Raw genomic sequence first — 14,629 nt, 5'->3', positions numbered from 1 at the left:
CAAGGATTCTGTTGGTAGAAGAGCCACTTGACTTGGAGGAAATCTCCTTCAGTTGAAGGAAAGCTTCAAACATTTCTCAGTGGAATTAGATAGTGATAGGATCCGCCCCAGAGAGATGTCCCCCCATACCAGTAGACAATAACAGCTAATAATTATTTTCAGTTGAATACTGGAGATTCCATTTGTGTGATACTCCACTTTTTCTATTTCCATGAGGAGCTCTGATACTTTTCCAGACCCCTTCCCACCCTTGTTGAGCTGATTTCTGACCAGAAGTTATTAACCAGCAAGAAAGTTTCTTACCATGTCTAGTGCAAAGTCCCTTCCAATGAAGGGGTGATTAAAACTTCATTTAGGGCCTTTTGAATCAGCTACCTTCTGAGATTTGACCTTGTATATTCCACATATAAACAATGAAAAGATTTCATGTGAACTTGCTTTTAAAATGTAGCTGATGTGGTTCTCACTGTAGCATTTTGAGGATGAAAATATCCACGAGGCAATGTGTGGTTTGCTGTGCGCTTTGAAAGAAGGATGTTTGACTCAAGACAGATGCTGATGAGGAGGAAGAGGATGGCTTGGTGTCCATGAAAATTTTTATAAACAAAGTATGTGCTCCTGGGTTGTTAAAGTTTGAGAACTACTGCCCTAAATCATGCTCAGTTACACAAACAAAAGTTTCCATTTTTATTACATTTTCAGGCATTACAAAGATACTTCATGCTGAAATTCTCTTTTCATGTTTGTTTCTTTTTTGCTGAACGTAACACACAACATGGAGTTAATCATACACGCTAATTTCATGATTTTGGAATTCATTTTAGATGCACCTTTCAGAGATTCAAGCATTACAGTTCAAAAGAAGTTCTCCCTTTTCTCCTAAGCTACTTGCAAAAAGCCACAGCAGTCTCTACAATCAGCCTTCAACCAAAAGGGTGTGGGTTTATATGAACGGCTATAAACCTGAGCAAGGAGTTCATGCCTGGGGAAAAACAATTGCAGAGGTAAAGATAAAGCAGAAAGTGTATTTCCTATTAGATAGCTTAAAGCCATTCCTTACATATTTGAATTTGGGATTGCAACAAGTTCCATATCTAAGTACAGAGGGCTGGATCCTACCTAACATGTTCGCTTTTGAAAGGGGACGCATTATTTTAATTCTCCCTTACTACTAAAGACCTCAAACTTCCCCCTCATGCTTTCCCTTGGGTCTTCTGCCCCTCATGGTCAGCATTGAGGGAGAGGGGCATTTGGGACTGCAGCAGAAGGAAAGAGGTGAGAAAGCTGCACTCTGCTGATGATATTTCATCATCATGGTTATGTGAACAAAATGGCAGCTAAAGGGAATTAAGATGTAACATTTGATTTTTGATTATGGCCTGTTAACATGAGAACTACAAGATTCTTCTTTAGCCCATTATAAATACAATGGTGTGGGTACAACCTGATTCCTCTGTTATGCTTATCAAAGGCCTACATAACCTACAATTACAGCATGGCTAGCTGTGCTTTAATTCCCTTACAGGTACAATTATAAATAATTTAATAACTCTTCTCTAAATATTTTAGTGAAGTAAGGGTCCATTTAAGTATCAATGATTGAACAAGGCACTATGTGGAATAAGGATTAAAAAACAATTAACTGAAGGACATTTCAAAAGCATCTCACCTAAATTTCTGTTAGTGAGTGTTTTGAGGAGCAAGGGAAGGAAAGTAATATGATTGCACCCTAGATTCTGTGCTTTTATTACTATTCTGCCCTCCCACACACACACACACACACACACACACACACACACACACACACACACACACACTCCTTACTTTGCTGTGTGGATAGTTGATAGAATATCTCCATTGTTATAGACTTCTGTCTTTCTTGTGCATTTTTTTTAAATTCCGTTGCTTCCAAGAAGTGAGGTTCTAATCAAGCCCTTGTCTCCCAAACAAAAAATTTGTTTTGTCTTCCATTAGAATGTGTTAGGTGTGTCATGTGCCATCAAGTTGCCTCTGACCTATGGCGACACTATGAATGAAAGACCTCCAAAAACATCCTATCATTAACAGACTTGCTTAGATTCTGCAAACTGGAGGATGTGGCTTCTTTTATTGAGTCAATAATTATTTCATTTTAGGTCTTCCTCTTTTCCTACTACCTTCTACTTTTCCTAGAATTATTGACTTTTCCAGAGAATCTTGTCTTCTAATAATGTGAAAAAAGTACGATAGCCACAGTTTTGTCTTTTTAGCTTCTAGGGAGAATTCAAGCTTGATTTGATCTAGAACCCACTTATTTGTCGTTTTGGCCATCCACGGTATCTGCAAAACTCTCCTCCAGCACCACATTTCAAATGAATCAATTTTCTTCCTGTCAACTTTCTTCACTGTCCAACTTTCACATCCATACATAGTAATGGGGAATACTGTCATTTGGATTATTTTGATTTGGTTCCCAGAGAGACAACTTTATCTTTAAGGATCTTTGCTAGCTCCCCCACAGCTGCTCTTCCAAGTCTCAATCTCCTTCTGATTTCCTCGTTGCAATCTCCCTGTTGGTTGATGATTGAGCCAAGGAATAGAAAATCTTGGACTATTTCAATTTCCTCATTGGCAACTTTAAAATTGTGTAACTCCTCAGCAGTCATTACTTTTGTCTTCTGGATCTTCAGATGTAATCCTGCTTTGGCACTTTCTCCTTTAACCTTCATCAGTAGTCATTTCAAGTCTTCACTATTTTCTGCTAGTAATGTGGTGCCATTTGCATATCTCAAATTGTTAATGTTCCTTCCAAAAATTTTCATGCCAACTTCATCTAGATCTAATACAGCTTTCCTTATGATATACTCTGCATAGAGGTTGAATCGGCAGAGAGATTATATACATTCTTGTCTGACATCCTTGCAATTGGAAACCATTCTGTTTCCCTATATTCTGTCCTCACAGTAGCCTCTTGTCCAGAGTATAGGTTGTGCATCAGAACAATCAGATGTTGTGGCACTCCCATTTCTTTTAACACTATATATAGCTTTTCATGATCCATGCAATCAAAAACTTTGCTGTAATCTATAAAACGTTCTGGTTTTCTTCTGAAATTCCCTGGTGCATTCCATTAGCCATCGTAAATTTGTAATGTGATCTCTAGTGCCCCTTTCCTGAATCCAGTTTGAACATCTAGCATTTCTTGTTCCATATATGGTAAGAGTCTTTGCTGTAGAATTTTGAGCATCACTTTGATTGCATGGGAAATTAACACGATTGTCCAATAGTTGCTGCACTCTTTGGCATTCCCTTTTTTGGAACTAGAATGTAGACGAAACATTTCCAGTCTGTGGGCTATTGTTTTGTTTTCCATATTTGTTGACACATTCTTGTTAATATTCTGATGGATTCCATTTCTGTAGCTTGAAATAGCTCTATTGGTATTAGATGCTTTGTTTCTCCCAGTTGCTTTGAGTGCTGCTTTTACTTCACTTTCTAGGATTTCTGGCTCTTCATCAAAAGATTCTTCATCAAAAGTTTCTCTCATCCTTTCATCTCTTTTGTATAGTTCTTCTGTATATTGTTTCCATTTTTCATTTATTTTGTCCTGATCAAATACTGTATTTCCATGTTGATCTTTCAGCATCCCAAGCCGTGGCTTGAATTTCCCTTTGATTTCCCAGAGCTTGTGGAACAGGTCTTTTGTTCTTCCTTTTTTGTTGTTCTCTTCTATTTCTTTGCACGGGTTATTATAATAGATTGCTTTGTCTCTGTGTGTAAATGAGTTAAAATATGAGAAAGTAATTCATGATTGGATGAGTATGCAATTCAAGATTTGATGAATATGCAATGAATATCGGTTCCACTAGGGTTGCCAATTACAAATTGAGAAATTTGTGGAGGTTTGGGTGTATCTCCTGAGGAGGGCAGGATTTGGGAAGATGAGGGAACTCAGAGGAGCATAATGCCATAGAGACATTTTCTCCAGGGGAACTGATCACTGTACTTTGTAGATCTGTTATAATTCCAGCAGACAACCCTGTGCTCCACAGATTGTGTGTAATACTTTCCTTAAAATTAGATGCAGTAGGTATGTGCTTTCTCTTGTGACTGATGCACTGGAAGTCGATATTTTTTATCTTGAAATATGCACTCAGAAATGAACATGAAATACTGAAAACTAAATCAGTTTTTCTATTTCAGCTACTTGATAACTGTACTACTCAGCTAAAAATGCCACAGCCTGCAAAAGCACTATATACACCTGATGGTGACCTGCTGCAGTCATGGGATGAAATAGAAAGAGACATGGTGCTTTGTGTTTCCACAGGACATCCCTTTATGAACAGAAAAGGTAGTTCAACAGTTTTAGCAAAATTCTTACAAATGTCCAGAGGCAGAATGGCCTTTAAAGCCACCAGAAAAACAGAGGGCCATCTCCTGCCAGGATCACCCTGGCCCAAAGCAAGGAGCAGCCTCACTGCACAGGATGGGAGTGAATGCTGTGAGCCTGGGCAGGGTAGGAGGTACCTGGTCCAACCGGGCCACATGTGATGCAGTGAAGAAGGCACCTGGTCTAGCCCTATATATGCTAAATATGCAGAAATATGCTGGGGTAGCTGTTTCTTCCTCCCTCCCTTCTTTTCGGTGGAGTAGGCTGGGGCATATGATTGGGTCTAAAACTAAATAATATTCCTGAAGAATTTAAAGACCTAGTAAAAAACAAATCTGCAATACTAAATTTAATTGATCCTGAGCCAGAAGAACTATGGGCTGAAACCAGAGATATTATCAAGGGAGAATGTGTAAAGACTATTCCTGTAGCCAAAAGAAAGGAGAAGCCTAAATGGATGACTGAGGAAACTCTTAACATTGTTAAAGACAGACAAGAAGCAAAAGCAAAAAGCGACAGAAATAGAGTCAAAATTCTAAATGCAGCTTTTCAGTGACTAGTAAAGGTGTGCAGTGCCAGGGGGATTCAGTTTCCCTGATTCGGTTTCCCCAAATCAGGAAAAAAAATTCAGAATTCCCAATTCAGAATGATTCGGGTATGCTTCGTAAACATCCTGCCATTATTTTCAATGGAGAACATGCTCCCAGATTTCTGAGAGCCTGGCCGGGGGGGGGGGTGGCATTTTTTTTTACAAATCATACCAAATTGGGGGGGGGCTTCTTCTTATTCTCTTCTAACAACCCCCAAAGTTTCAGAACAATTGGAATTCGGGGGGCCATGTTATGACCCCCCCAAAGAAAGTACCCCATCCTTCTCCACTCTCCATTATTCCCTATGGGGAAAAACAAGGGGGCTTCTAGGTGGCTTGGGGTGGTATTTTGTAAGCACAATAAACCCAATTTTCAGGGGACCTGCTCCTACCTCTCCTCCCACCCTCCCCCAAGTTTCAGGAAGATTGGACTTTGAGGGGTCATTTTATGGCCTCCCAAAGAAGGTGCCCCTATTCTCCTCCACTCTCCATTATTCCCTATGGGAAAAAAACAAGGGGGCTTTCTAGATGGCTTAGGGTGGCATTTTGCAAGCAAAATGCACCCACTTTTCAGAAGACCTGCTCCTACCTGTCCTACCATGCCCTCCCCAAGTTTGAGGGAGATAGCACTTTGGGGGGGGCTATGTTATGGCCCCCCAAAGGTGGTTCTCCCACCATACCATATATTTCTACTGTGGGGAAGACCCACACACAGCAGAAACACATGGATTATGGCTGCCAATGGCCACAGCCATAGTTCAGCTACTACACACCCCAAGCAGCCCCTCAGAACCACACCTCCTCCACCAAAAAACTAACCACCCCTGCAGTAACTGGCCAGCCACTCTCCATTGGTTCCTGTTGTAGGAAAATACAGACTCCCACAGCAGGAACACATGGAATGTGGCATCCATGGCCACAGGCATAATCCCCCTTTCAATCTCCCCCCCCAGCAGGCCCACAGACTCAAAGACATGCACCCCCAAATTCCCAAACACCCCCAAAGCAGGCTGGCCAGCCACTCTCCGTTGTTCTCTATGATGAGAATTTTTAAACTGTCTTTCCCAGGGCAATTATTCACAGGCCAGGGGTGCCACAATGGAGGGCACACTCCCGAGTGCAAGCTCATCCCTGGGAAAGCACACCTGAGCCACAGACATGCACTCCCAAATTCCCCACCATCCCCAGAGCAGGCTGGCCAGCCACTCTCCATTGTTCTCAATAAGGACAAACCTTGACAACAGAGAGTCACACACACACACACACACACACACACATTGAGTTAAGTTTAATTTTTTTTTCGCTTTTAGTTACAGCATTAAAGGCCAATGACAATAGTATCACATCAAAATAGTCTCCTAGATAGTACCACAGCCACCCTCACACCAGAGAATCACAGACACACACACTGAATTACTTGCCAAAACATTTTATTTCTTGGATTTAAGTTACACAGTATGAACACATCCATTCCACCCAAACCACACTGAACTGGGGGACACTCTTGCAACTTAGAGCCAAGTTACAAGTGACGAATTACACTTGCCTGGCAAGTGAACATACTCACGTGTATTCCTCCCTGTTCACTTGCCGTTCACTTGCTCTCCACTTGATCATTGCCCAGGCTTTGCTTCGGGATTTCCAAATCAGGACCAGCATTCTGGCCCTGATTTGGAAATCCCGAATCTTTCCAAATTGGGCCCGATTGGGGTTAAAAACCCAAATCAGAATCCTGAAGTGCACATCCCTAGCGACTAGCATGCAGAGATACTCTCCCCATTGTTGTTTAACATCTATATGCACCCCCTTGCCCAGGTGGTGTGGAGTTTTGGACTCCACACCATTTGTCATCAATATTTGGATGACATCCAGTTATATCTGATGATGGACAGCTGGCCTGGCTTGACTCCAGATGTCCTGGAGCACACTTTTGAAGCTGTGACTGGTTGGCTGAAAAAGTTGACAGAAATTAAATCCTACAAAGACAGAGGTCCTGTATTTGAGTTGCAGGGGGTTAGGTACCGGACTCCAACTCCAGACTGTCAATGAGGCGCTGCTTGCACCAGTGCCATTGGTTAGGAGCCTGGGGGTGATTCTAGATGCCTCCTTGAAAATGGAGGCACAGGTGCAGTGGTTGCCAGGTCCTCCTTTTTCCACCTACAACAGACCAGGCAGCTTGCCCCTCACCTTTCAACCAGCGACTTAACTACAGTGATCCAGGCAATGGTAATCTCTAGACTGGACTACTATAACTCACTCTATGCAGGGCTTCCCTTGTGTCTGACCTGGAGACTGCAGCTGATTCAAAATGCAGCAGTGTGTGTTATTGTGGGAGCACCAAATGGAGCACATACAACACCTATACTGCTCCAGCTGTGTTAGTTACCAGTGGAGTACTGGATCAGGTTCAAGGTTTTGGTATTAACCTATAAAACCCTATGCAGACTGGGACCAGCATATCTGCAAGACCACCACTCCCTATATGTGCTCCAGAGAATGCTCCACTCAAGAGAAAAACATCTATTGGTGATTCCTGGCCCCAAAGATGCCTGCCTGGCCTCAACCAGAGCCAGGGCATTTTCAGTCCTGGCTCTAGCCTGGTTGAAATCTCTGTCCACTAAGACTAGGGCTCAGCAGGATTTGTTATCATTTCACTGGGCCTGTAAGACAGAGATGCTCCACCAGGCATATGGCTGAGGTCAGGCGTGGCCTCCACCAGCTGAAAAATGGAAAGGAATATAAGACTGGAACCCTCCCTATTGGGGCTGCCCACCACCTTAGTTTTGTTGAGCTGCATGTGCTGTTATACTGATTGCGGCCATCTAGCTATAATATATCATTGTATTTAGTGTATATTTTATAAGTGAATCTTTTAAAATCTATTTATGGTTTTATATTGGTTAAACTAATTTTAATGTGTTTTAACTCATAATCCATCCGGAGCACTTTGTGGGTAAATAAATATATAAATATAAATAAATAAATAAATAAAAAGAGACAAAGAAATCTATTATAATAATGAATGCAAGAAATAGAAGAGAACAACAAAAAAGGAAGAACAAGGGATCTGATCCAAAAGATCCGAGAAAGCAAAAGGAAATACAAACCATGGCTTGTGATGCTGAAAGATCAACATGGAAATACAGTATCTGATCAGGACAAAATCATTGAAAGATAGAAACAATATACTGAAGAACTATACAAAAGAGATGGAAGGATGACAGACACTTTCGACAAAGAATCTTTTGATGAAGAGCCAGAAATCCTAGAAAGTGAAGTAAAAGCTGCACTCAAAGCAATTGGGAGAAAGCACCTAATACCAATAGAGCTATTTCAAGCTACAGAAATGGACTCCATCAGAATATTAACAAGAATGTGTCAACAAATATGGAAAACAAAACAATGGCCCACAGACTGGAAATGCTTATTCTACATTCCAATTCCAAAAAAGGGAATGCCAAAGAGTGCAGCAACTATTGGACAATCGTGTTAATTTCCCATGCAATCAAAGTGATGCTCAAAATTATTCAGCAAAGACTCTTACCATATATGGAACAAGAAATGCCAGATGTTCAAGATGGATTCAGAAAAGGAAGAGGCACTAGAGATCACATTACAAATTTACGATGGCTAAAGGAATGCACCAGGGAATTTCAGAAGAAAACCAGAACGTGTTTTATAAAGCAAAGCTTTTGACTGTGTTGATCATGAAAAGATATAAAGAGTCTTAAAAGAAGTGGGAGTCCCACAACATCTGATTGTTTTGATGCGCAACCTGTACTCTGCACAAGAGGCTACTGTGAGGACAGAATATAGGGAAACAGAATGGTTTCCAATTGGCAAGGGTGTCCGACAAGGATGTATATTATCTCCCTACCTGTTCAATCTCTATGCAGAGTATATCATAAGGAAAGCTGTATTAGATCTAGAAGAAGTTGGCGTGAAGATTGGTGGAAGGAACTTTAACAATTTGAGATATGCAGATGACATCACATTACTACCAGAAAACAGTGAAGACTTGAAATGACTACTGTTGAAGGTTAAAGGAGATATTGCCAAAGCAGGATTACATCTGAAGATCCAGAAGACAAAAATAATGACTACTGAGGAATTACACAATTTTAAAGTTGCCAATGAGGAAATTGAAATAGTCCAAGATTTTCTATTCCTTGGCTCAATCATCAACCAACAGGGAGATTGCAATGAGGAAATCAGATGGAGATTGAGACTTGGAAGAGCAGCTGTGAGGGAGCTAGATAAGAACTTTAAAGATAAAGTTGTCTCTCTGGGAACCAAATCAAGATAATCCAAACAATGGTATTCCTCATTGCCATGTATGGATGTGAATGATGGACAGTGAAGAAAGCTGACAGGAAGAAAATTGATTTATTTGAAATGTGGTGCTGGAGGAGAGTTTTGTGGATATCATGGACAGTCAAAAAGACAAATAAATGGGTATTAGATCAAATCAAGCTTGAATTCTCCCTAGAAGCTATAACGACAAGACTAAGGCTATTGTATTTTGGTCACATCATGAGAAGACAAGATTCTCTGGAAAAGTCAATAATGCCAGGAAAAGTGAAAGGCAGTATGAAAAGAGGAAGACCTAAAATGAAATGGCTTGACTCAATAAAAGAAGCTACGTCCTTCAGTTTGTAGGATCTGAGCTAGTCTGTTAAAGATAGGATTTTTTGAGGTCTTTCATTCATAGGGTCTCCATAGGTTGGAGGCGACTTGACAGCACATAAGATACACACATTGAAGACATTTATATGCCACCATCCACCCAAATAAGGTTCTCAAGATGGCAAATTAGAATATTTAAAACATTAAAACAGCATTTAAAATGTATATATAAAATATTTAAAAATAAAATAAAATAAAATATACAGATATACCAACACAATCAAGGAGGAAGCCAATAAGAATTTCCCAATGATATGCAAAACAAGACAAAAAAAGTCATCACTTGCTAGCAGAAGACAAAGGGTGGCAGACAAATCTCCCTGGGAAGGAAGTTCCAAAGTTTCAGCCCCAGAAGTGAGAAGGTACTTTCCCGGGTTGTCATCTGAAGCAAGGCCTCCAAAGATGACTGGAGCAGGTTTATATGGGAGAAGGCGATCCTTAAAATATGCTGGTCTGGTAGAGAGCTTTAAATATCATGCAGAAGTGAGAAGTTTTTGTGGGAGGGGTGACTAGACTCCAAGTGGCTGGTGCAACATTTGAATATAGTCTTGCTATATTTCTTCCCCATTTCAGGACTTGCAAATAATTTCTCCCCAGTGCTATAAACTTCATGAGATTAAAATATTCATATATTGTAGAAAGCTTCCATGGCCAGAGAACGATGGTTGTTGTGGATTTTACGGGCTGTATAGCCATGGTCTTGGCATTGTAGTTCTTGACGTTTCGCCAGCAGCTGTGACTGGCATCTTCAGAGGTGTAGCACCAAAAGACAGAGATCTCTCAGTGTCACAGTGTGGAGAAGATGTTGGCAGGCAATTTATATCTACTCAGGAAGTTGGGGTTGGGCTGAGTCATCCTGTAAGAGTTTCCCAGGGTGTGGAATGCTAATGGAGAGAGGCTTCACTGTATCCTGAGGAGGTTCTTTTGCATATGGATTGGTGCTTGATATGCTAATCTTCTCTGCAGGACTATTGTAGGATGTAGAGTGTTTTGTTAGCCTGGTGTTTTTCAGGACTGGAAACCATGCTCTATTCATTCTTAAAGTCTCTTCTTTCCGGTTGAAATTGTGCTTATGCTTATGAATTTCAATGGCTTCCCTGTGCAAACTGACGAAGTAGTTGGAAGTGTTGTCCAGTATTTTAGTGTCCTGGAATAGGATACTGTGTCCTGTTTGAGTTAGGCTATGTTCAGCCACTGCTGATTTTTCCGGATGGCCAAGTCTGCAGTGTCTTTCATGTTCTTTTATTCTTGTCTGGATGCTAGGCTGTGTGGTCCCAATGTAAACTTGTCCACAGCTGCAGGGTATGCAGTATACTCCTGCAGAGGTGAGGGGGTCTCTACTGTCTTTTGCTGATTGTAGCATCTGTTGTGTTTTTCTGGTGGGTCTGAATACTGTTTGTAAGTTATGCTTTTTCATAAGCTTTCCCATCTGATCAGTGATTCCTTTGATATATGGCAAAAACACTTTTCCTGTGGGAGACTGTTTTTCCTTAGTTGTTTGATTTATCCTTGGTTTAATCACTTTTCTGATTTCATTTCTGAAGTAGCCATTTGCTTGAAGTGCATGGTTTAGATTATTAGTTTCCTCGTTGAGAAAGTGAGGTTCACATATCCGTCTTGCATGGTCTACTAATGTTTTTATTATGCCTCTTTTCTGTTGGGGGTGGTGATTGGAGTTTTTGTGTAAGTACCGATTCGTGTGAGTTGGTTTCCTGTAGACCTTGTGACCTAACTGAAAGTTTGCTTTGCGGATGACCAAGGTGTCTAGAAATGGAAGTTTACCCTCGATTTCTTTCTCCATGGTGAATTGTATGTTCAGGTGGATATTGTTGAGGTGGTTTAAAAACTCCATCAATTCTTCCTCACCGTGGCTCCAAATGATAAAGATATCATCTACGAACCGGAGCCAGACTGTAAGTTTGTGGGGTCCTGATTCTAGAGCTATTTTTTTCAAAATGTTTCATGTAGAAGTTTGCTATAACTGGGCTGAGAGGGCTTCCCACGGCCACCCCATGGGAACAACCAGTTACTTCCAATGGGATAACAAATTCTATGAACAGATGGATGGGGTAGATTCTCCCACATCCTCCTCTTTCCAGTTATCCCTTTTGACTCCCAGAAATATGATGTCTGGAGTTATGGGACTTTGGTGGAGGGGAAAAAATGTGTCAGAGGACTCCAGTGGAGAGTAAACTGGGAAAATCACTTCCTTACTGCTTCATTCTTCTTCCTCATTGCAGCGATGTATCTTGTTCCCATGCAAGTCCTACAGCTCCAGATTATCATCTTATTGCTGGGAGAAAAGAAACATGGGCAGATGTTGTAATGGCAATAAGTTGTGGAATATTAGGCAGCAGGGTTTTTTTTTAACTTTTGGTCCAGCAGATTTTTCTAAGACAACACACAGCGAGGGGCTGGAACAGGCCCAGTTTGCCCTCACAATTTCACAAAATATCCACAAGAAACTGCCAAAATAACTACCTTAAACAGATAAAATGTTCACCTATCAAAATGTTGCTTGGTGGGTGGTCTGGTCTGGTCTGGTCTGGTCACAAAGTTCAAACCAGTCAATAAGTGTGTCAACAAAAGTAAAGGGTTAACATAAAAGAATTTCTGTATGTGCACCAGGAAATTTGCCTGCTCTGTTAAACAATGACTCTTCATTAATAGTATCTAAACTAATATTCTTAGCTAAAGATGGGGAAAGGGTCTTGATACAACCATGCATTATGAGATGAACAAATTCACACACTGAACCAGGTTACTACTGACCTCATTAAGTATAGTCCCAGCCCTTGTACATAAGCATAAACATGCATTGACATACCTGGATTTGGCTGAGTTCTAGAATGTCAATGCTATAGAGCTCTGTGAGCATGACAGTGGTCTCAATATGTTCAGTCCAGTCCAAGGCACTAGCACTGGTTAATGATGCCAGTGATTTACATCAATCTACCAGTCTACATTTAGTCCTAAAAGGGGTTTAGTGATAAGGAATTCTCAGTCCACACGTAATCCAGATGATCCAAATTAATTCAGTATCAGATTTTAGTGAGTTTGCTTGTGTTTTACTAAATCTTTTCATCTAAATATCCCACTAGCTTGTCCATATACCAAGGTAATGTTTTCAAGCTATTACATCAGCAACTATAGTTATACATTTGTTCATTGAAAAAAATGTTTGAAATAGCATTTTAATTATTAAATTTATGTTATTTCAGCCATGAAGCATGATGTGGAAGTTAGAGCTCTTTATTCCAGAATTCGGAAACAGCAAGGTCCAGAAGCAACTGATATTATTGTCTCACCAGCCAGAAAAATGATAACACAGGTTGTATCTTAAAATGTTTTAGGATGGTATTGTATGCTACATGAGCCAGTTTGGTGTAGTAGTTAAGAGTGCGGGACTCTAATCTGGAGAGCTGGATTTGATTCCCCACTCCTCCACTTGAAGCCAGCTGGGTGACCTTGGGCTAGTCATGGCTTTCTGGAGCTCTCTCAGCCCCACCCACCTCACAGGGTGTTTTGTTGTGGGGATAATAATGACATACTTTGTAATCTTCTCTGAGTGGGCATTAAGTTGTCCTGAAGGGTGGTATATAAATCAAATGTTGTTGTTGTTGTTATTATTATTGACTATAAATTAAGTATTGTTAGTGTTATTTTTATGTAATGTTAGAATTGGTCAAGCAATTAATATTGTCCAGTATCTATACTTACTACTTAAGACAAATGGGTTGTCAGTACAGCCTCCTTAGAATCCCATTCATTCTCTCACTTACCTTCTGTTCTAGAAAGTACATAAGGAACAGCTGTATTAAAATCATATTTCTAGCCATAAAAAGTTACATTTAGTAGTATCCTGTGAATAGTTGCAAAATTATTAACATATCTCTATGTACCTCATCTTTCAGTGTATGGTCTAACTTATGAAATATAACTAGTTGTAAAATACCTTGATTGTATTACCCAAATAGGAGGTCACCTTAATTAGCTGGGGAATTAGAATTAAGGAGGCAAGTGAGAGGGGGTAACTAGGAATCTCCACCAATGTCTACAGAGGGTATTCCCTTAGAGAACTCTCAAATAAATTAGGCAGATGTTCAAATGGAAAGGTTTCTTTAATTAAAGGGGAAATAAAAAGGAAAATATACAAAAATCACATACAGGACATATACAAGGCTAACTAAGCAAATCAGGGAGGAAAGGAGGAGAAAGGAGTTTTGGGAAGGTGATCGTTACCAATCCTGAAGACAGAAGTTCACACTGGTGGCAGCAAAACAACCAGCGTTCACAGAGAAGAGAAGAAGCTCAAATGAATTTGGTGGTGTATGGTAGGTCCCAACACACACACACACACACACACACAGCACCTGGCTGGGGAGTTCAGTTATAGGATGAAATGGTCTCTGGGGCAAGCTGACATCTTGCTCCCCAAAACAATAACTTAATGGTTTGTCCAGAGAGGCTTGAAGTGACTATCTGAGATAGACTATAGAAGAAAATATTGCTTGATGACCTGGTAAGAACGGGGTGGGAAAGCTACCAGGTTTGCTGAATAGTTTTGATTAGGATAAGTGGGAGAGAGGAAGTATAGCAGGGCATTGATGGGATTAGACAAGGGTTTTCTTAGGAAACCTTATTATCTCTATGTCTCTCCAGGGTGTGGAGGGGTTGTCATTCAGTCAACTGCCTCTGATGGATGTTCTGGTAGTTTTCCAGGCTCCTGCCCAGTTGGCATTCACTCTGCCTTGGGCCAGACAGTGCCTTAGATTTATGGCATAGCAGGAAGGGGTTTATTATTTTCCATCCAAACTGCCCTGTCAACATGGAGAGGGTTCTGACTGCTAGCAATTGGGTCTCCCCTTAGCCTATACTATACTATTTTCACTGTCAAGTTTTGACTAGATAATGTATGAATTACTTAATTTAAATAGTAGTAAGGGCCAATTCATATTTTAGAATTCTGCAAACACAGGAGT

The 14,629-nt window shown here is 40.6% G+C and overlaps 1 protein-coding gene across 1 annotated transcript in view; it reads left to right on the top strand.

Moving 5' to 3' along the window:
* The window catches only part of DCDC1 (doublecortin domain containing 1), an 807,587-nt gene extending 794,597 nt beyond the window's left edge, over positions 1-12,990 (top strand). Inside the window, exons 35-37 of the mRNA XM_054969981.1 lie at positions 825-1,004; positions 4,183-4,333; positions 12,869-12,990. Coding sequence (XP_054825956.1) covers positions 825-1,004; positions 4,183-4,333; positions 12,869-12,990 — 453 coding nt within the window. The remainder of the gene's footprint in view (positions 1-824; positions 1,005-4,182; positions 4,334-12,868) is intronic.
* The last annotated feature ends 1,639 nt before the right edge of the window (positions 12,991-14,629 follow it).

This window comes from Eublepharis macularius, chromosome 2 (genome assembly GCF_028583425.1).
Source record: "Eublepharis macularius isolate TG4126 chromosome 2, MPM_Emac_v1.0, whole genome shotgun sequence".
In the NCBI taxonomy this organism is placed as follows: domain Eukaryota; kingdom Metazoa; phylum Chordata; class Lepidosauria; order Squamata; family Eublepharidae; genus Eublepharis; species Eublepharis macularius.
Note: the sequence above shows the minus strand (reverse complement) of the source record. Positions and strands in the feature narration are given on the sequence as shown.